This window comes from Nannobrachium achirus, assembly GCF_963921795.1.
Source record: "Nannobrachium achirus genome assembly, chromosome: 15".
Lineage (NCBI taxonomy): Eukaryota > Metazoa > Chordata > Actinopteri > Myctophiformes > Myctophidae > Nannobrachium > Nannobrachium achirus.
Window position 1 is genome coordinate 33,853,480 of NC_137822.1, and position 24,238 is coordinate 33,877,717.

At 40.6% G+C, this 24,238-nt stretch overlaps 1 protein-coding gene across 1 annotated transcript; it reads left to right on the top strand.

The window, feature by feature from the left end:
• Window positions 1-524: 524 nt before the first annotated feature.
• On the top strand, window positions 525-23,350 carry slc45a2 (solute carrier family 45 member 2; the record flags this gene model as incomplete). The annotated part of the gene is made up of 7 exons (XM_080743039.1): window positions 525-969; window positions 4,140-4,316; window positions 11,687-12,066; window positions 16,314-16,457; window positions 16,947-17,070; window positions 18,393-18,598; window positions 23,129-23,350. The coding sequence occupies 7 exons, from the start codon at window positions 525-527 to the stop codon at window positions 23,348-23,350; spliced, it is 1,698 nt and encodes a 565-aa protein (XP_080599165.1).
• Window positions 23,351-24,238: the final 888 nt, after the last annotated feature.

Here is a 24,238-nt window from a genome sequence, read left to right on the forward strand (position 1 = left end):
CCGGCGTACAGCGTGAACATGGTGTGTGTTTCATTTGACGAAGCACACGAGAAAAGGAAAACATATACTGTACGTCCAGACACACATACGCACATGCTCGTGTGTCACTTCCACGGTACGGTACTTCCAGGAACCTCTGCGGGGAGGTTTCTTCAGGACCTCACAGACTGGAGGAGGAGGAAAAACACAAGGAATGTTCATTCATGTCTCAGTCAGTCGCACACACCCCCTTCTCTCTTATCCTCCCCTCAGACTCTTTTCTTCATCTCGCCCTGCTCCGCCGTGCAGTCAGACGCCGAGGTAGACCCAGTGATGTGTGTGTGTCGGTGCGTTCTGGTCTCATTGCTCAGCTATGCAGTAGATCAGAGGATTATCCCGAGCTGAGCATGAGTGGACTTACTTGGCACTGAGCCTACGATCCTGCCCCAGGTCAACTGAGAGAGAGAGACACACTATTCAACTCAATTCTCTCTCTCTTTCTCCCTCTTTCTCCCTCTAACCCTCTATCTCTGTCAGTCCAAGCCATGACCGTTTTATCAGAGGACCAGTCTTCGAGGCCCCCGCCCTGCCGGCTCCCGGAGCCCGCCGGGGGGACACACGGGGGCTCCAACAAGGAGGGCTACCTGGACGACGGCGAGAGCCTGGTGTTCGGGGAGGTGGAGCTCCCCAGGCGCTCGCGGGGACGCCTCGTCCTCCACGGCCTGGTCATGTTCGGCCGGGAGTTCTGCTACGCCGTCGAGGCGGCCTTCGTGACGCCGGTGCTGCTGAGCGTGGGCCTGCCCCGCAGCCTCTACAGCCTGGTGTGGCTCATCAGTCCCATCCTGGGCTTCCTGCTGCAGCCCATCATCGGCTCGGCCAGCGACTACTGCCGCTCGCCGTGGGGCCGGCGGAGGCCCTACATCCTGGCCCTGGGCGTCCTCATGCTGGTCGGACTGACCCTGTTCCTCAACGGAGACGCGTTCATCTCAGGTGAGACTCCTCGAACGGACATGGGACCAGTGTGGTGCAGGGGTCATCAATATGTCCGTACACGGACAAAATGTGGTAGCCTAAAGACTTGGTCTTTCTTGTCTGTGGCAAATTTTAGATTTTCTTTTTTACACACCATTATAATGTTCTTATTTTTTATCATAAAGACCCAATTAGTTACTGAATGTCATGTCTCCAGGTTTTTGTCACAATGTATGACACTTACTACTACACTATGGCACAGTCGAGTAGTCGAGTAGTAGCCTAGTCGTAGTAGTCGAGTGGTTCTCAAATGTTTTATTTCCAAGTACCCCCATAACTCTGAGAGTGTTCAAATAGAACCAAATGGACCCATTTTGTTCCATTTGAACACTCTCATAGTTTCAGACCTGTTATGGTCATTCAGGGCTAGCTCTTTAAGTGTTTCTGGTAATATTATTGACACATTTTGTGTCATGTCAGTGGGAAAAATGTTATTTTGACCCCAAAAAAAGTTACAAAAGTAAGCAAATTTACTCAACTTATAAGTACAATTCCAATGTACATTTACGTTCAATTGAGTATTGCCATTTTTATATACCCTGGCTGTTTTGTACTTTGTCTATTAAAAAATGGCAGATCTACAAGCTGACAATTTATTTTCACTTTGGGAAGAGAAGGAGGAATGAAGGGATGAACAGAGTAAGAGAGGGAGTTGGTACTATTATGTTGTGGGAAGAGGTGGAGACATGAACTGATTATCACTAATGAAGTGGTATTAAACACTTAAGTCCCTATTTACCTTGTTGTACGACGAATAGCGCTTGAGCTTTAACTACTGAACTATTTGTGAAACCTTTGGAAAATAACATATAATAATGACATGCCCAAAATAGGGACGTGAAAGTGGTTAAATTAACACAAAATACTTATTTTAATAATTGTTGAGAATCTCAGTAAACAAAACAGTAACCCTTTGACTACTGTGAATGACCGTTCTTGCCATGCTCACGCAAGGTATTAACATTGAAAAGCTGTTGTGTCCACATAAGCGGTGGGAGAGCATATCTGCACTTGATTTTAAATACGCAAATGACATATTTACAGCAACAAGTTGGAGGGGGTAGTTGCAGTGGATATTATTTGGTTTTGTAGGTTGACTCATTGTATAATCACTTACTGTATCCTAGTCAGATTATCTGTGAAAAATATGGAGGACTGATTCTCTGTGAGGATTTGAATACATCAATTCAAATGCTATATCAACAGCAGGTGTTTTCATTTCAAGGACCGACATCACCACAGCTGATGTCATGGACAGAACGGCCCATACGAGGACATATGCACGTGTGTCATGTTGGATACCACGCTCACTTCGCACCTGGTGTGATTTTTATGTCTGGGACTATCATTGAACTGTGAACTCCCCAAGGACCCCATGCAGTGTATCCCTGGACCTCACATGGAGAACCAGTGCCAGTGATGCAGAATACTGCATCCCTGCCCAGTAATGAACCTTCATAATCTCATAGTATCTCTAAACATGTTTGTTGAAACAAAAGGTTGAAAGATGTGATACAGTAGTACTCTGTGATGAAATGCATGATGGTTATTGATACCAACCGAAAGGGGCGAGATGAATGGCTGTTTCCTCATTCATATAGGTCGATGGCTTTAGTGAAAATCAACCTCATATTGAATAAAAATGGTGTCTCTTGATATTCATGATACAAACAACAATTATATACAAACAAATATACTTTTTATGGGGAATGGCATGAAAGAAATGCCCCCCCCCCTGGTGTGTTAAGCACCTTAAGGCTTCCGTAAGCTGAAAATACAATGTTCTGCTCAAACTGTGAGAACCTTCAAATCTCCCATTTAAGCCATAAGATATTCAGGAAAAAAATGCTGACCACTGGAAATGTACGTTTTCTGAAATGAATGTTGTGATTGTAGTTGCTCAGCATTTTACAAGGGCTCTGGAATTTACTATAATAGTGTAGTACTGTATACACTGTACGTACACTAATCCCTCCTTCTATGGATAAGCTGATTAGCTACTCATTTATTGTAATTATTACGAGTGCTGCAGGAAACCACCATACTCAAACTGGGGGAGGGGGGGAGGGAGTAACCATTTTCAAAATATTTTAAAATCACGATAAAAACCAAAAGCTTCCAGATGCCATTTCATCTCCCCTGCAAGACAAATCGTTTTGGTGACTATTTAACCATTACCCTAAATTAAAACATTGAATTAAAATCACTCTTTTCACGCTTTTAAATATTATTTCTCAGTATTTCCTTTTACCCTCACCTTCATGTTGAAACACTGTTGTGAAAGACAATTCCATTGCACGCTGTTCTGATCACTGCACGATTCTGTGGACATTTATTTGTTCAGTGTACAAGTTGTACAGAAGAGCACAGGCTGTGGTCTTGCACTGTTTTCATTTTGCGTGGGAACAAAATCATTTCAGAATATTTCTTTACCGATGTGAACTATTGCCATGAAATATAACCAGCCTGCTCACAGTCATATATTTGGGGAAGACCTTTGCATAACACACAACACTTAAAGGGGTGTTTCACTTTAAACCACTTCAGGTGTCATTCTAGCATCTACTCAGGCATTGGGTAGAGCATGTTTGTCAAAAGAAATGCTATATTGCTATCTGTATTGCTATATAAATGAGGAGAACATGAAGCCGAGATACAGGCTTTTCCCCAAATGGAATAAACAGGAAGTGAACTGTGGAGGAAATCTTGCGATCACGTGATCTCCTGGTGTTTTTGATATGGCTACTTGACAAAGAGCGCCAACTAGCATAAACACTGAAGAAGAAGAAAAGACGTGAAAACACATTTTTGGTGGTGTGGGCTTTTGAAAAAAAAAAAAAAAAAAACAGTAAATGAGTGTTAAATAATAGTGGATTATGATTTTTCAAAGGTACAATATTGTGTAGGCCTATTAACTCTTGTTCTCTTCCTGAATTGACAAACTGATCATGTCTGGAAGGCCAATTATGACCGTGTAAAAGTATTAACGCATCAAAAACCTTTGTACAACAAAGTTATCATGAAATGTTCATGTCCATGTGTTATCTCATATTATATAGGTGACATCTGCCAACAGTGTTTTATTGCTTTCTGTCAGGACAAACCTTGTGTATCATGTGGTCTTACAGCAATAATCACCAACAAGGAACTGAAGAGTACCTGGGCCATCGTGGTGGTGATGCTGGGAGTGGTGCTGTTTGACTTTGCAGCAGACTTTATTGACGGGCCCGTTAAAGCCTACCTGTTTGATGTGTGTTCACATCAGGACAAGGAGAGAGGCCTGCACTACCACGCTCTACTCACAGGTATGGAATACACACACATTAAATGATGACAGACCGTGAGGGGCCAGCCTAATCAATATAACTTAATGAATTAATGACTGACTGACTGACTGACTGACTGACTGACTAAATTACTTACCATTGTTTAAACATGCATCCACTAACATGTCTGAATAGATATTACCGTAGATAGATTAGATACTGTAGTGTAGATAGATAGATTTTTTCCTATAATGACATAGCCTGCATCCCTAAAACAGGGATACAATGTTGAAAGCGATTCAATTGTCAAGCTTTTATAAGAGACAAAATGGGGACAGAGTCTTGGAATGAGGTCATTAATCAGTAGTTTAATCAGTCCTCTTTTCTTAGCCATAATAAACTCTATTATTCAACTTATGTTAGACCTTCACTTGCTCTCTCATTTTAGTGTTAATTCAGCATGCAGGCCTCACAACTGCACAGACACAGAAGTGTCTGTGTTTGCATTGGTAAGGTAAACACATGCCAACGGAGTGAAATGTGATTCAGTTTGGGGAAAAAATTACTCAAATTCCAGTTTACCAATCATTCCAGAAGTGAGATTAGGTCGCAAAAAAAGATAACGTCATTAACCACTTAAGTCTGAATTATACTATTCAAACTTAATCAGCTATTTTCGCCTGCATGACACCATTGTACAATGAATTAGTCCTAGGCTATTTTTGAGAATTCTTGTATATTATAACAAAATCAGATTTGAACATCATTTAAACAAGCTGTGTGTTGTGAGTGATCTATGAGACGGACGATTGATCGATGGGGGCATTTATAGGTGCCTTTGGGTCTTCGAAACTAAAGCCATCTCCCTCTTCTCAAGTGGAAGATAGCGCTTCTCAAGAGGAAGATACTGTAGCTACGTACCAGTTTTTGGAGCGGTGAAAGCGCTCCCAATAGACAGGTATGTCCGTGGGTATGTCCGTGGGTGGGTGGCTGGCTGGCTGGCTGGCTGGCCGTGTCCGTAGCCTGGCAATACCTTGAGTGGCCACACACAACACACTAGTTAAAGGAGGGGCGCTGTTTTGTGCAGGCCAGGCACACTCACCACTCACTCACAGGCACAGTTTACAGTTTACAGTTTAGGCATTTAGCAACACACACAGGGTATAGCTGCTCAGATTCACCGCTCCACTTCGAACCGAGGTTTGATTTTTCTAATATCAATGGGGGTAAATGTACTAGAATACATTTTTTGTCTTAGGAATGTGACAAATAAAAAAAAAAAATATTATTGAACTTAAGAAAAAAAAGTATTTTTGGGGGTGAACTACTCCTTTAATGTAATATTTGGAGTCCAATTGACGTCTAGCTTATAAAATGTATTGGTTTTTGAGAGAATCACTGTCACAGCAGATCAGGGAGATCAATAATGTCATTTTTAGAAAGTTCATCGAGAGCATTGTACACTCTTCATAAGTCAAATTGTGTTTAGGCCTATAGTCTCTAATCTGCATGAGGCAGAAGTGTTCTGAGACAGTTTTTCAGTCAAGAGCCCATAGGAATGCCAATACATTGTTTGCCAATTTCATCATTATAGATGGAATAATCCAATCTATAAGTTATAGGCTAAAATTAAATCAGTAGGAGGCATATCAGACAGGAAATATTTCAACGCACATAAACCTTCCTCGTGATCAATATTAGTGTGCAATATTGAAATTCCAACTACAGGCTTAAATCCAATTTGACTAATAAATGGCGTATCGCTCTCTATGAACCTTCCAATAGCAGAGCTACATGGTCTACATCAGTGATACTCAAACTCAGGCCCACGGGCCACTTCTGGCCCGTGGCACAATTTTGACTCTGTTCCCAATGACCTTTTAAATAAGGCAAAGGAAGATCAGTGGATTTCTGATAATGATCTTAACGATTTACTGGTTGAACATGCCATCTTTTTATCTTCTTCCAGAAAGACACAAAGAACCTTTTGATAAGCCTCCTGCTGGTTTTACTTATTTAGAATCTCAATATTTGCTCATCATAAGAAGGTTTAAAGGGGTATTTCACTTTCAAAAAAACTTTTGGTAATTTTATCATCTAATCAGGCTTTTATGAACACCCTGAACAGTTTTTAATTAGCTTGATTGAATATTTAGATATTTGATGTAAATGTTACCAGGCCCTCCAGGCACAGGGCCTCTCCCCATACACACCCATTGTAACTTCAAACTTCATTTTAACCATGATAGATTCATTAAAAACACCCATTATCTTTTCTGGTGACTCGTACTACCCTCCTAATATGTGAGCAGGCCGTGTTTTTTCGATAACATTTTTCATTTATTTGTAATAATGATTTTTTTGTATTTCATTTTTTCCATTTTTCCAAATAATTATAAAAAATAAATGAAAAAGGTTATCAAAAAAACACGGCCTGCTCACGTATCGGTATTAGGAGGGTAGTATGAGTCACCAGAAAAAATAATGGGTGTTTTTAATGAATCTATCATGGTTAAAATGGAGTTTGAAGTTACAATGGGTTTGTATGTGGAGAGAGGCCCTACCACCTGTTGAAAGTGGAATATCCCTTTAAGCTCTATATTACAATAAATTCCGCTAAAGTGTTTGTTCAGTAAAGGGGTCTCTCCGGCTATTTAACACTTAGATTAACAAAAGAACACAACCTTACACCTTTAAGTTACAGTATGCCTGGACAAAGAGTCAGTAATTGAATCAGTGAAGCTCTATTATGCTCCACACAAATAGAACAAACTTCAGGTCTCTCTGAAACTGGTTGGATTGGTCGGGATATAGTGGCGTTTAGGGTGCTTCTTGAGGGCACAGTGTACTGACTGCACCTGCTTCATGTAAACACTATATTTATTTGCATCTGTGACTTTGTAATGTGGTTCAAATAATATAGGACAAAATGCCAACAAGAAACCTCTTCTTTTTTAATGCACTGCGAGAACTGACTACATGTGTCAGTGTGTGTATGTAGACCAACCAGTCTATCCCAAACTTTTCAGGTTGTTGACGTTTTCCCTTGACCCAAACTAGTGAAACAGCAGATCTACAATCTCAAGCGTCGCAAGCTTGTAGATCAGCTATTTTCACCACTTCTTAAATATTTATTTTCTAATTTATTTCTTTTATTTATTAATGAAATTACTTTCGAAAAATCATTGCATTTTTCTTTTATTCATGAAAATCTTAGCTTTTTTTTATGTAGGAAACCAAAAATTAGGGGACTCCTGTTTCTGTGACCCACAAATGTTTCGCAGTGTTTTGGAACGAGCGGTGTAGACCAGTGGTTCTCAACCTTTTCAGGCCACGACCCCCAAAATAATCCTATTTTAACTGGGCACCCCCACAATCTGATGAGCACTAAGAGTTGAGGCATTACATTTTGTATAACACAGTTCTATTGTGAAAATAGCAGATCTACATGCTCACAGGCGTTGTGAGCATGTAGATTGTCTACTTTCACGATTTCTTTGGCCAATGTTTAATTCGTCATTTTAGAGGTAGTCCTTAAATTGTTACTTTAGAAACGTGCATATACCCTCTATACACTTAAACTTTATGTTGGTTTGTTTACTGTTGAGTGAGAAAACAATGTTGCACATTAAGCTAATCTCCTTCTTCTCAAGAGGAAGATACTGTAGCCACATACCAGTTTTTCTAGTAGTGTTGGGGCTCATATGAAAGACAAAAATGGCACATTCAGGGAACACAACCCATTGAAACCGGGAAAATTTAATTTTTTAGGGGGTCCCGACCCACAGGTTGTGAACCAGTGGAGTGTGTAGACTGTTGTAGTATTCAGTGAAAGCATGCTGTATGCTCAGCAGCTGACAGCAGGCCCAGGGTGTGGTGAACATGTCACCCAGCCAGCCAGGCAGTAATCCAGCCCAGAGCAGATCATGTGCTGCAGTCATGGGTCTGGGCTGAGAGCGGAGAGGCCATTCACATGATGCCAGCGCTACCGCTGGTATGTGAGGCTGGTGAGCAGTGGTGGAAACTAAAGCACTCACATGTGGAATAAAGGGATATTTCACTTTAAAAAAATAATAATAATATATCCTCTAATCAGGCTTTTATGAACACCCTGGACAGATTTTAATTTGCTTGATTCAATATTTAGATATTTGATGTAAATGTTATCTAATGTTATCTAATCTCCCCATACACACCCATTGTAACTTCAAACTCCATTTTAAACATGATAGATTCATTAAAAACATTCATTTTTTTCCCTGTTGACTCATACTACCCTCCTAATACGTGAGCAGGCCGTGATTTTTTCAATAACCTTTTTCATTCTTTGGGAAAATGAAAAAAATAATATATATACGAATAGAAGAATATATAAGAAATTATTAAAATAAATGAAAAAAGTTATTAAAAACACGGCCTGCTCACGTATTAGGAGGGTATTATGAGTCACCAGAAAAAATAATGTGTGTTTTGAATTAATCTATCATGGTTAAGTTACAATAGGTGTGTATGGGGAGAAGCCCTGGAGGAGGAGGGCCTGATAACATTTACATCAAATATCTAAATATTGAATCAAGCAAATTAAAATATGTTCAGGGTGTTCATAAAAGCCTGATTAGACGATAAAATGACCTTTTTTTTTAAAGTGAAATATGGTGTCATTACCTCAGTGTATTGACCTTAGAGTGGAACTATAGCAGGGACGTGCAGAGAATGTTAAAAGGGCCTTTTGGTGGAAATATCGAAAATAGCAGACCTCCAAGCTCACAACGCGTCGCAGTACGTGAGCTTGGAGGTCGGCTATTTTCGGTACTTGATACCACACTGAACTATAAACATAATCAAGTGAATACTGAGAGTTTGGACATGGCAATTTGTGTTTCTTTCACCATAGTAAAAACTGCATTCATGGTCTGGAGAGGGCACTTTTTACAGAAGGATAAAAGGGCAGGGGCTCAAGCCCCCTTGGATGTCTATGTGTGCACGTGCCTGAACAATAGTGTAGGTTTCACAATGATGGTAATTGGGGGATTTGACTCGGAAGTCTGTGCCATGTGACGTGTGCTGGATTAATGACTATTAATTTACGTTTCTGTCTTTGCTGCGAGAGAGTGCCATATTTTGACTTTGAAACGTGAGACTAATAAGTGTTGCTGGTGCCCTACCAAACACCAGGCTAAAACAACGTATTGTAGCTTTGATATCAGACTGAACTGTCAACATGTTTCCATGCTTCAGAGGGAAGCGGGGAGAAGAGAGAAAGGGTCCACTCAGTGAAGTGTATAATGATCAAGAGACTCAGAGCAAGCAATAACTCACCCATCTCCCCGATTCCCTCCTCATGTCAAAGTTCAGTTTCGTAATGAATGTAGAATTATGTGAAGGATGTAATTTGCTGCACATTAGTTGACTTAATTTAATTGACTCTCTCTCACACACACTTCTGCCAGTGTGCCAGTGATCACCCTCCCCTGTGTCAATGTTGGCACCCATGCCTAAGGTTTCCTACCCCTGCTGTAGGCTATTATAAACAAAAATTAGGTTGAAGATCAAAATGTGGAAACATGGAATACTTTATTTTGAACATAGAAACGTGTGATTCCATTCATAAAGCACATGAAAATAAATTGAAACGGAGCAAAAATAAACATGACATTTTGATTTTGATACACAGGACAGTACAAAACACTCAGCAGCACATGAAGACAAATGCAGGCAGCCCTCGTTTCAAAAGAGGGCTTCCCTACTGTATATATTCAAAACAAAAACAGCCAAAAATGGCATATTTACAGGCTATTTTTAAAAAGGGGCTTAACGGTTAAGTCAAGAATGTGTAGGCACATCAAATCCATTGGCACAAATAGATAAGCACTGTAAAGTAAATCAATTTTCCTCAGATCCTCTGATTTTAAATGTGCTGTGCTGTACAGGTTTGTCCTTTGTGAACACTGTCGATTGACATGTCTGTGGCAATAAAACAGCTCATATCACTCACAAAATAGTGTATTCCTCCACATGAATGCAGTAGGCTACTTAAAGGTGAAAGCGCAGCAGCTCATTAACTGGCAAAACAAATAGTTTATTTCACAAGTCATAAAGAGCAAGTTAGTTTATACAATTATTTCCACATTTAAAATACAGAGAATATAACTTCTTAGAGTAGTGACGAATTATTTCTGTCACATGGCACTGGCCTCAGCTTAGTGTAAGCTGTCTCAGAAGTCACCGCCAACTTTAGCACATGATTAAGAAAAACTACAAAAACACATTTCTATCCAATCTTATTTGGATGTCAAATTTCCTCAATGCACCATTTCCCCAAACAACTGTCATATTGTTAACCATGTCCATGACAATTGCAAAATACAAACTAGTATCTGGTAAAATATACTGTATATATATAGATTAAGAGGCAGAGTAAAATATTAAGTGTATGTTCCCTATGTTGTTTAGAGATATTAGGTTTGATCTTTAGCTAGAACTGTAGTTTCTTTGAAGCACTATAAAGTATATTCTCTTTACACTCTGATGACTGTCGTTTGTTGAAGGATCTTGCACTTGTTAGACTGCTAAATGACCAACTTGTAAATTGTAGGCCTACTTGAAAACAGCTCATCTATTTTGTAGGTTGACTATTTTCAAACAATCTTGAAAACACAGATTTTATGGAGGATCCCTGGCACATGTTTTCAGAATTGCCTGGAAGAATACTAATTCGGGGGTCCTTGACCCGAAAAGGTTTTGAGAACCACTTTTAAGGACTTTTAAAGACCTTTTTAATACCTCTGCTCTGGTCAAACATTGGTCAAATTGTCAAATATTAGAAGCAAACATTTTAAAAATAGCAGATCTACATGCTCACACTGCCTCGCGTTGTGAGGCATTGTGAGCATGTAGATCGGCTATTTTCACAATGGAATAGATAGTCAAACTAAAATGTTACGCCAACTCCTACAATTCCAAGTGCTTGTGCAGGGTGGGGAGTCCCCAGTTCAAATATGATTATTCTGGGGGAGTGCCGCGCTGCAAGCTTGTAGATCTGCTATTTTTGAAAAGTCATGAAAATGTGCGCAAATCTTTGACTATATGTATTTTTTAAGTGAACATTTGTAACTCAAATTTTGCTTCTGGGGGGTCCCTGGAACTAAATATTTTGAGATGGGGGGGGTCCTTCACATGAAAAAGTTTGAGCATCACTGACATAGAAACATAGGTTTCTTGGCACACATTATCAGGATTTTTTCAAAAATAGCAGATCTACAAGCTTGCAGCGCTGCACTCGGTGCCGCGCTGTGAGCTTGTATATCTGCTATTTTTCAATAGTTAACATTCATGGGGGGCCCGCAGTGAATCCTTGTACCCAGGGCCCTGAATTTGGTGTGACGCCCCTGTCTGTATCCTTGTTTCAGGCCTGGGCGGAGCGTGTGGTTATCTGGTGGGAGCCATGGACTGGGGCCACTCGTCGCTCGGCCTGCTGCTGGGCTCAGAGTACCAGGTCATCTTCTTCTTCTCAGCCTTGACCTGGGGCTTCTTCCTTGCGGTGCATCTCGTCAGCATACCGGAGGTACCGCTCGGCAAGATCACGGCGCACACGGAACTCTCGCCCCCGAGTGCGTTGCGCTTGCTGGGGCCTCATAGCAATGGCTATGGGTCACTGACCAAAGAAGCTCCAATCCCTCCAGCGGTCCCAGCCATAGTGTCGGAGCTCAGGCCCAGGTCCTTCTCTGCCCTGGGCGAGGCCAACGCTGTGACGTCCAGCAAAACAAAGCAGCCGGTCTGTGGTGATGAGGTATGTGATGGAGGTTGTTTCTTCCAGTGGTGTAGTGGTTCCCAAACATTCTAGCTCAAGACCCAAAAAATAAATCAGACCTTTTCCCATGGGACCCAAACTAGTGAAAATAGCAGATCTACAAGCTCACTGCGCGTTGCTTCAGTATAGGGTATGCGCATGTATAAAGTGAATGGCAAATCGAGTGGCAAAGTGAGTTTAACGTCATTTAACAGTATTTAATGCAGGACCTTTCTGTTTGCCTGTAGAAAGTAGTTCTTTGCCACTCAGTATAATTCCCACATAACTTCCGGGTATTGTGATGTCACGTGCATACCCTCTATTTGTACATTACTTGAGTATTTCCAGTTTTCAGTACTTTATACTTCTACTCCACTACCTCTCAGAGGCAAATATTGTACTTTTACACCACTACAATTATTTGAGAACTTTAGCTACTATACAATGCAGATATAAATGATTATTTTATAAAACATACATTAATCTACTTTAGCCCTATTTTATACAATTATACCTAGGCCATTTGAAAATTACCGGTCTACAAGCTCACAGCGCATTGTGTCACGACGCGTTGTGAGCTTGTAGATCTGCTATTTTCAAACATTTTGTACTTTACTTTTGGTACTTCAAGAATATTCTGATGCCAATGCTTGCATACTTTTACTCAAGTACATTTTGAATTCCAGACTTTTACTTGTAGCATTATTGATACTTTTACTCAAGCAAAACGTTTGAGTACTTTTTCTACCACTTCTCCTCAGTTCTCAGTATGCTCACATGCTGACAGTGGTATAAACAATGTAAGGTAAAAGTGGGTTGAAGTAATAAGAGAATTAAACAGACCAGGGGGTATTTACAGTACGGTAACTGAGAACAACTCTGTGCATAAAACCATGCTGCCATCTATCTGAGACCCACAGTGCTTGTGTAGAACATTCCACTATTTATGGGATTTATGGAATTCTAAAAAACTCCTTCTACATCCTGACCAAGTTGTCTTAAAAACTTGAATGTTGCTAATATATAATGTACATATAGCAACAAGAACCCCAAAAGGGGTTCCCAGATTGAAAGGTATAGTTACAAAATGGGATTCCAGGTCCAAATGGGATATACCACCAGCCATTGATGCTTTAAAATTGGCAGCACAATTCCATTTAGTAGTATGACTTCATTCCACGTCATAATCAGCTCTGTGCAAAACTGCAGGTTTTCAGAAGACAACATGATACTTTTCTGTTCCAGCTCATTTCCCCACACAGCTTTGTTTGATTGGCTTAGCAGCAGATGTCATACTGGGTGCGTTTCCAGTTCAAACCTGCTGTGAACGGAGCCAATCAAACAAACATATGGGAAAATGAACTTCATTTTCACAGAGAACATCATTTTGGTACGGGTTCAGAATGAACAGCACCAGAGGCTGATGTATCAAAGTGTCAAGTTTTTTTGAACAAGTAGCAAAATAGTTATGTTAAAATACAGAAGGGAAGAGGGGTTAATAATATGCAATATTCATAAGCCCAAGGGCAAATGAGTGCTATGAGGGGAGAGGCTTAAGAGCCTATTAGGGCCTCTAAACTAAATACACAGCAAACAATTCAAATCATATAAATATGCAAAACTCCCAAAACAAATAAAGTAAATACACTCTGAGGCAAACAGTCACTGTGGAGAGGATTGTTGCGGTGGACTGAGATTATTTTGGCCGTCTACACGATTTTTGCAAGACAACCAACAATCTGTTCCAAAATGAAGGGATGCTGCGCTGCTTTTACTGCTCTGTCTGTCTGTCTGCATGAGGCTGCTGGCACTCAGGGTGAACCAGACAGCATCTCACAAAACAGTGAAAGGTTGGTGTTCTCCTAAAAATAAATCATATAAAATCTGGTTACCCAAAGAAATTCATTATATTATACAAAATATATATATATTATACAAAATACAACATTTTAAAACATACCCCATCAATATAAGGCTCTCACACCCACGGCCACAGAAGTGGCTGTGGCTCTGTTTAGAACCTGAAGGCTCTGTGAAGTACAGAGAATAATTAGGCCAATAATTTACCAACATTGTCCCGATATCAAAAAACCCTCTTAAAACCCATTCCCCTACCAATTGTTGACTCAGGCAATGTTCAGCTCACCCTCAAACATCAACTTGCCGACTCTGAAAATAGAATATAAAGTATACACTAACTAAAAACTAAAAAATATCCCCAAGAATTATCAAAGCCTCAACATTAACTTATTTCTTACCAAATGCTAGGCAGCACTACTCGTGCCTCCAAGTCCCCACCAAACACTCTGGCTCAGGTTTCTGGACAAACAGAAGGCCTCGAACCTGGCCACCCCCTTATAATCACTTCCCTTAAAGGGCCAGTGCTACATTCACTTGACAAAGAAAGGCTTAAATGTGATATTGCCCATGTGATTGTTGACAATTTGATAAATACATTTAATGACATTCTAAATGTTGTCCAGATGAATAATCTGCATGTGACTCTTTTGACAGTTGATGATATGAAAGGATACAATAAGGACAGTAACATAAGAGAGGTGTTGTCCTATAATAAAGAGCATATATTCTGCTTATATACACAACAGCTTTCTGTGAAACCAACAGTGCGCTTTAGGTTTTTTCAAAACAGCTGTGAAAGCACTGTTGAATTCATAACTCCACTCCCCATAAACATGCATACACATGCACAGTTGCACACATCTGCATACACATGCACTCATGTAAACATGAGTGTTATCTACTGCATAGTACTGTGTTCTATCCGTCTGTCATTCAATGTTATGAGATACTTCAATGGTTTCCTAAGGAAATAAGCTTTGTCTTTTCTAGGATCTCCTTTTAGTAGACCTTGTACCAGTGAACTGTACCGTCATGAAACTGTACCTTCTCCTATGCAAACCTCTAATAAAGTCTTCAATCAATCAATCAATGCGCGCAGTAAGACTAGAGTGGATACTTTTTTGTACAACTTTGACACCACTCTACCCCCCAACACATTTTTGAGCGGTGGTTACACCGTCTCCTATACGTGGCCGTGTGTGTATGCGTCCGTGTGTGTGTGTGTGTGCGTGTCTGTATGTAGCCTACAGTACCTTTTGTGACCACACATGTTAAGGGAGGGGCGCTGTTGTTCAGGCCAGGCCAGACACACACACACACACACACACACACACACACACACACACACACACACACACACACACACACACCACCGCTCAGTTCACACGGGTGTGATTTTAAATTAAGAAGTAGCATTCAGGGCTTGTGGACATTTGGGTAAAGGTAACGGTGCAGGAGCCACAACCTAAAATAATGTGTTCCATATTTGTGGCTCGGTGGCGCACCGGTCAGTTATTTGGCATGATTGAGTTTTAATGCTACAGCCTTCATGATGCAAATAACTGAGCACATTTCACATGTGCATAACTATGTTGGTGTATACAGTGTTATGCAAGATCCTGTGGCAATCAGCTGACCAATTGGGTGGGTTATTTAAGCTCACCTAAGTCTGTATTCATCCTGTGTGCCTGTGTATGAAGATACAATATCTACAATTGTATTCACAGTCTATAATATACAGTATACTGTATTAGGGCTGTCACAATTATTACATAATCGTCTACTCGTGATTACTTGACATTATCGCAATTATTTTGTCATAATCGTCATAATCGTGAATGTTGAAAAATGTCAGAAATAGTGGAAATAGCAGATCTACAAGCTCACAGATGCGACGCGTTGTGAGCTTGTAGATCGGCTATTTCCACTATCAATGTTATTTTTTAAGTAGTAAGTTGTCAAATATGTCAGTAATTTCTTCGTGTATTTAGGTTTTGTGTCATATCTGCCATGTGAAACTTCAAAGCCTAAAAGCCAAACAGAAATTTAATTGTCAATGACAAAAACACAATTAAATCGTTAATCGCCAATTATTTGAGTGACAATTAATCATCATGTAAAATGTCATATCGTGACAGCCCTATACTGTATATACAGTGTATATTGGTTCACTGAACCTAACTAATAATTAGCTAAATTAATTAATCATATGGATATATTTAGTAATGAAGACACTTGCCATTGTGTGTGTGTGTGTGTGTGTGTGTGTGTGTGTGTGTGTGTGTGTGTGTGTGTGTGTGCGTGCGTGCGTGCGTGCGTGCGTGCGTGCGTGCGTGCGTGCGTGCGTGCGTGTGTGTGTGTGTGCGTGTGCGTGTCTGTGTGTACAGGTTCAGAAGAGAATGACGTTGAGATCCCTTGCCAGAGCTATGATCAACATGCCAGGTCATTACCGCTGCCTGTGTATCAGCCACCTGCTGGGATGGACAGCTTTCCTCGCCAACATGCTCTTCTTCACTGACTTCATGGGTCAGGTATGTGTAGGCTGTCTATGGGAGAGTGTGAGACAGAGACAGCGTGTGTGTGTGTGTGTGTGTGTGTGTGTGTGTGTGTGTGTGTGTGTGTGTGTGTGTGTGTGTGTGTGTGTGTGTGTGTGTGTGTGTGTGTGTGTGCGCGTGTGCTCGTGTGTCTGCATATTTACTTACAAGCAGCCAATTATCCCCACCTTTTTCTCCAGATTTATTTGTTTAATTTTTCAAATTTCCAAATTCCCCACCTGTGTTTAGTACTTTCCTTATGGATATCGTGTGTGTAGTACTGTCATCTGCTATCCTTCTTCCAACTTTTTTTTAAATGTACTTAACTTAACTGCTGATCTTTTAATACATTCTTCTCTATGACTGTTTTGGTTTTCACTCCCTAACTCTTGCTTTAAAGTGACATGTGTGTTCATGTCAGGTGCTGTGTCCTCTATTTGGATTAAAAAAATGTCCCCATTTCATCTGCTTTCCTCTTTGCTGCAGATTGTATACAAGGGGAACCCGTATGCAGAGCATAACTCCACTGCCTACATCACCTATGAGCGGGGAGTGGAGGTGGGATGCTGGGGGCTGTGTATTAATGCTGTCTCTTCAGCTCTCTTCTCCTGTAAGTCTGAGTTCCACTTCTCTCTGTGTACAGCAGGGTTCCCCAATAGGCGGGGGGCTACTTTCTGGCCCCCACCAACCCCAGTAATAATGGTGGTATAAGAGCAGCAACAACACTAGTATATCGTCGTTGTTGGGTGGAAACCTTGTACCTCCAAATTTGTATGTTCTTTCGCAAAGTAAAGCCCTGCTTCATCATACAAGGCTGTCGCACAAAAGTAGTGAAAACAGCAGATCTACAAGCACACAACGCCTCGCGTGCTTGTAGATTGGCTGTTTTCACTAGTTTAAATCATTTTTAAAATGATAAATGCAAAACAAACGGTTTTGGATATACAAGATTTTCACCCGACAACGATGATATCTGAACTGTCGCTGGAGTAGTGGGAACACCACCGTCGCCCCCTGCAATGTTGTGGCCCTCGGCTTATGGTACCCTAGACATGATTCGGCCCTTGGGGAAAACTAATTGGGGAACCCTGGTGTACAGTATGTGCTTTACTATGGTTGTGGGGGGAGAAAAAGAAGAAACCATGAGGATCTCAGGATCCACATGGGAATGGCTTGGCTCCCATGTTGATCGAATCGCTGACCTCAAGTGGCCAGACTGTAATCAGTCATCTATTGCAGTCATCAGAGCCCCATTGTCTTCCACTGAAAAATATTTTAAGAAATTTAAATTAAGGAAAGAAATCGATTGACAGACCCTCTTCTAGATAAAAAGCGGTCAAGGTTTTTGACTGACCACTCAAAGTACGCAAACATAGTCTTTATTCTCCAGTCCACACAGGTAGAATACAAGTAACAGAGGACCTGTCGGACAAACATTCAAAAAGATACAAACAGGCATATATACACAGCTAGAGAACTACATGGACACAGGTGAAACTCAAAGACAATCAACACAGGGATTGGCTGGGGCAAACAGGACTCAAGCGACTCAAATGAACAATAATCACTGGGTGGGTGAGACAAGACAGCTAGACAACAGCTACAAGGTCAACAGGAAGCACTATTCAAAATAAGAGGTACATAAATCAGTATAGCAGTAAAACCCAAGTACGCCACAGAAAACAGGAAACAATAAAATATATACCATCAGTACAAAATAAAACAGAGACAGATCATGACAAAAGCTGTTTCTGTTCTCTCTCTGCTGTCCATGTGTGAGTGTTCACTGGTCACACTGAGCACTATAACTATAAAAATATAGTTTTAAAATAAATCAAAAATAAATAAAGTCAAGTGGATACAACTGTGAACGATATGGTTATAGTTATCGTTATAGGACATGTGTTGATTATTGTCTGTGTGTCTTTCCAGACGTCCAGCGCCTGCTGCTGCCCTACATCGGTCTGAAAGGGCTTTACTTCGTGGGATACTTTGTGTTCGGCATGGGTACCAGTCTCATTGGTCTGTTCCCAAACGTCATCGCCGTTCTCTCCCTCTGCACTGTGTTTGGAGTCATGTCCAGCACCCTCTACACAATCCCATTCAACCTTATAGCAGAGTACCAGCTAGAGGAAGAGGTGTGTGCACGCACGCACACACACACACACACACACACGCACGCACGCACGCACATTTAACCAATTTAACCATTGTTCAAGCCCTATTTAATCGTAAAATGAAAATAGCCAGTCAACAAGTACAATATTTTATTTTTTATTTTCGCATATAATGACATGCCCTAAATAGGTATGCCAAGTAAAAAGGGGTTAAGGCCTGTACCTCCCACCATTCAAGCAAGGTGAAGGTGGTATCTCAACTAGCTCCTTTACTCTCCAACCACCAATTTGTCAGTGGTGAAATTCTTTTACTTAAGAAGAAGTGTCAATACTATAAGTAGATAAGTAGAAATATCTGTTTACAAGTAAAACCTTACTAGCAAATGTCCGGAATTCAACATTTACTCGAGTAAAAAGTACAAAACCTTTAAGTATTCAGAATCTTCAAATTGTTGTATTAGAGTAAAAAGTACATGTCTCTGTAGTGTTTCTAATATGTATTGGAGTAGAATTAAAAGTATTGAGTAAAAATAAAATAAAAAGTACTTTTAGTAGCCTACAGTAGGCCTACATGAGTAAATGTAGCCTACTTACCCTTACTTAAAGGACAACTTTGGTTTTTTACAACAAGGGTTCATATTTTGGTTTGTAATTAGGGAAAAGAAAAAGTGAGTGTTCAAATGTTTTCATTTGCTTCGTCCTATTGTTTTATCGTGTTTACCGTGCTAAAATGTGGGGCATGCGTACGCATGGGGGCATGCGTACAAGTGGCTAAATATGTCTTTTTAGACACAATAAGCCAGCAGTTTCTTTACTGCTATTTACAGTAATACTTCTAGCCATCATAAGTCACATCCAACCATGAAAGGTTGCGTTGTATATTGGGAATGGGCTTATTTACAATACATGGCTCCACGACCTCAACGAGCTGGGACAATACTGGGCCAAAACATGGCCTCCCAGCTGAACATGGCTCCACGACCTCAACGAGCTGGGACAATACTGGGCCAATACATGGCCTCCCAGCTGAACAATACATTCAGCCACTGATATCAGTTGGGTCCGATATTATACCCAGCAACAACCGTATCTGGACCCGATGCTCCTCTAGGCGCTTTTACTAAGCAGGCTCACAATATTTCTACTGTAATTTCAAATAGAGTGTCCAGGACAAGCAGTGGCTCTGCTAATCTAGCAAATTTAACTTACATACCCTGTAGGGACTATAGTACAGTAGAATGTCAAAAAATAAATCTGGCCCTCTTTAACATCAGGTCACTTTTAAACAAGCCCTCCTCTGTAAATGATCTAATCTGTGAAGAGAAGCTAGATATAATCTTTTTAACAGAGACTTGGCTGGGCACAGATGGAGCCGTTGCACTTGGCGTCGCCTGCCCACCAAACTATCATTTTATTCAATCAGTGCGCGAAGGAAAAAGAGGTGGAGGTTTGGCGTACATTTTCTCTGACATCTTTAAATTCAAGAACCTGTCTTTTGGAAGTTTTTCATCCTTTGAATACCAAGCTAACTTATTTGAGAGTAAATCCTCTGTTCTAATGATTACCATATATCGCCCACCAAAATGTAGCAAAGCCTTATTTCTTACAGAAATATCAGAACTTTTATCTATCTGTTCCACTGACTATGAGAGAACCTTGATTGCTGGCGATGCAAATTTACATGTGGATATTGTTACAGATGTTACTGCTATGAGTTTCTTACAGTTATTACATTCCCTTGATTTTGTTCAGCATGTTACCGGGCCAACCCACAATCAGGGCCACACCCTAGACCTGGTGATCTCTAAAGGGCTAAGTATTTCTATGGACAGGATCATCGCTAAGCCTGACTTATCGGACCACTATTTACTGTGTTTTAATATGACTGTCTCTGATCTAGAAAAATACAATAGAGAATATACTATAAAAAAGAGATTTTTCAGGGCATCGGCAGCAGAAGAGTTTGCTCGCCATCTTGCATGTGCACCCCCCCTTCCTGATATTCCCTCAGTAAATGATATGGTTCAACATTTTAATCTTAAATTAGAGTCAGCTCTGGATATAGTGGCTCCTATGAAAACTAAAAAGAAACATAAAGTAAAAGAAACACCCTGGATAAACGATCATATACGCTCACTCAAGAAACAATGCCGCAAAGCAGAGCGAGCTTGGAGAAAAAATAAACTAACTATCCATCTACAGATTTTTAAGTCATTAACAGCCACGTACAATAAAACCATGCGTCTGGCTAGGCAGGCCTATTTTTCCGGAATTATTAATGAGAACAAGAACAATGCTAGGGTCTTATTCTCCACTATTGAACGCCTCTTAAACCCCCCCCAGTCCTACAAGCAGTCACTCCTTGCCTCTAAAGCAAAGTGTAATGAGTTTGCATCCTTCTTTGACAACAAAATTGTGAACATTCGAGCTGGTATTATGAATAATACTGTCACAAATGCAAATGCGGTTAATGGTGCCATGTGTAAAAGTGTAGATAAATCTAGGGGCAGCCTAGTATCATTTTGTGAAATTGATGAAGAGGAACTTCGTAAAACCATATCGCAAATGACATCGTCTTCTTGCTCGCTGGATGCAATACCCACACCATTTCTCAAAGAGGTTGTAGACTGTGTGATTGGAGATATCCTAAAAATAGTAAATAACTCTATACAATCAGGTGTCTTTCCAGAAACACTGAAAACGGCCGTAGTTAAGCCCTTACTCAAGAAACACAACCTCGACCCGTCCATGCTGTGTAATTATAGACCCATTTCCAATTTGCCTTTTCTGGGCAAGGTCCTAGAAAAAATTATCTTTCATCAATTGGATGTATTTTTGCAGAACAATAAGGTGCACAACAAATTCCAATCCGGCTTCAGGAAAGGACACAGCACAGAAACTGCACTTTTAAAAGTAATTAATGATCTTAGGGTGTCTGCTGATAACAAAAATGTATCCGTTCTACTGCTGGATCAAACGGCGGCTTTTGACACAATTGACCATACAATTCTAATACAACGTCTTGAACACTGGGTAGGGCTGTCAGGCACAGCTTTGTCCTGGTTTTACTCCTACCTAACAGGCAGAAGCTACTTTGTTAATCTAGCTGACTTTGAGTCAAACAAACACAACATCTGCTCTGGTATTCCACAGGGCTCAATTCTTGGTCCTTTATTATTCTCCCTCTATATACTGCCGCTGGGAGAACTTATTTCCGCTCACGGTGTGAATTTCCATTTCTATGCTGATGACACCCAGCTGTATCTTTCGGTAGCTCCGGACGACCCCTGTGCTCTAGACCCATTGCTGACGTGTGTGTCTAGCATAAAATGCTGGATGAGTGAGAACTTTCTCAAACTAAATGAGGACAAGACAGAAGTTCTCATAATTGGTTCTACTGCGCAGAGAGAATCAATAATAAGTAGACTTGGTAACCTGTCTAAAGAAAGTAACACTTCTGTAAAGAACCTGGGAGTGATCATTGACGCTGAATTGAATTTTAATACACACATTAATCATGTCACCAAGATTGCCTTCTTTCACCTTAGAAATATTGCGCGAATTAGAGCCTATCTAACATTGGACGATGCAAAAACGCTGATCCACGCTTTTGTTTTCTCTCGGCTTGATTACTGCAACGCACTTCTCTCTGGTCTGCCAAAGAAAACAACTGACAGTTTGCAACTTGTTCAAAATGCGGCAGCCAGAGTTTTAACTAAAGCTAAGATGAGAGAACATATTACTCCAGTCTTAGCGTCGCTACACTGGCTCCCGGTTGTTTTTAGGATTGATTTTAAAATTATTTTACTTGTTTATAAAGCCCTAAATGGTCTGGCACCTTCGTACCTCTATGACTGCCTGCATAGATACGTTCCAAACCGCCCACTCAGGTCTTCTAGTGCTGACCTACTCGATGTGCCTAAAATGAAATATAAAAAATATGGTGAAGCAGCTTTCTGCTTCTACGGACCGACAGTTTGGAATAAACTCCCACTACACCTAAGACAGGCAGCCTCTGTGGATAGCTTTAAAGCACAGCTCAAGACCTATTTCTTTACTCTTGCTTTTAGCTGAATTATTTTTTTATCTCTTTGATGCTATTGACGTCCACACTGTTCTGAAATTGTTCTTCAATGTTTTATGTTTTTATTGTTCTGCTTTATTGTATTCATGTGTATTTTATTTTTTCTGTTAAGTAACTGTGCTTCATTTTCTGCTCTGTAAAGCACTTTGAGCTGCATTTCATGTCATGAAAGGTGCTATACAAATAAAGCTTTATTATTATTATTATTATTATTTTGTGTAAAATTACATATTTAGCCACTTGTACGAATGCCCCCAACCACTGAAATAAGAATCTCTAAAACAATAGAAAGAAGTAAATTAAATGATTTTAACACTCATCTTTTATATTCTTTAATTACAATCTAAAATATGAACCCTTGTTGTAAAAAACTAAAGTTGGCCTTTAACCTTACACCACTGCTATTTGTTCCTCGCTTTTCCTTTTTCTCCTTTTCATTCCTTCGCCCATCCTGACCACAATCTCAGGAGCAGATCAAGTTAAACGGAAGCAGTGGGCGGCGCCGGGGCACCGGGGTGGACTGCGCTGCTCTCACCTGCATGGTCCAGCTGGCCCAGATCATCGTGGGAGCAGGCCTGGGCGCTCTGGTCAACATCGCAGGAAGCGTCATCGTGGTGGTCCTCTCGGCCTCCGCCACCTCCCTGGTCGGCTGCCTCTTCATCGCCCTCTTCGTCAGATATGTGGAATGAATGATTGTGCCTTTTTTTTTAGATTGTTGTTATTATTGTAGAATGAATGTTGTTTTAAATAAATAAAGATTCTATATAACTTTTTCATTGTTTTGTTTCTCATGCTTATTTCTGTTCGCCTGGGGCTTTTATTACTGTGTGCAGGGGTGTCACAAGGGGGGGAAAAGTGGGACTGAGTTACTAGGGCCCAAGGTGGAGGGGCCTTAATTATTTTATACTTTAGCCATTGAAAAATAGCAGATCTACAAGCGCTGCGAGCTTGTGCGACACTAGTCTGGGATCACTTCACTTTTCGGGTTTGTAACCGGTCTGGAGCGGAAACCACAAAACGTCATGTTGTAGTACTCAAAGGACTACAATTTGCCGGAAAGATCAAACCGGATTCAGTTTTAACCCAAAATATTCCCCTGCGCTCAAGGACACGCTTTTAGGGCCTACCTAATAAACTCCTTGATGCGGAGTAGTTTTGCTTTTGAAAAATTTGTTTGCTATATGCATCTTTTAGTCCAACTTTTAGCGACGGGCAAGACTACACTAGGCTACTCGAGCATTTTAATAAGGATTGGGGAAACAAACGGAGGGAACCAAATCAAAGCGACGCCGCTTCTAGTGGTTTCCGCGCTTTAGGCGGAAACCAAACAGCCTATTGTGAACGAACACCAGGCTTGGTAGGCGAGGTTAGTGCGACACCCCTGGCTTTTATTACTGCGTGACTTTACAGAGATGTGTGCGAGTCTTTATTGTTGTGCACTGGAATATGGTGGAGTTCTAAGCTGCTCTTCCTGGACATGCAATTTTTGGGGTGTTTTCATATTTTTTCAGATTCCCATTATGTTAATATGTAACGTAAAAATGCCAATATATCTTCCATCTTTAAAGAACATGTGG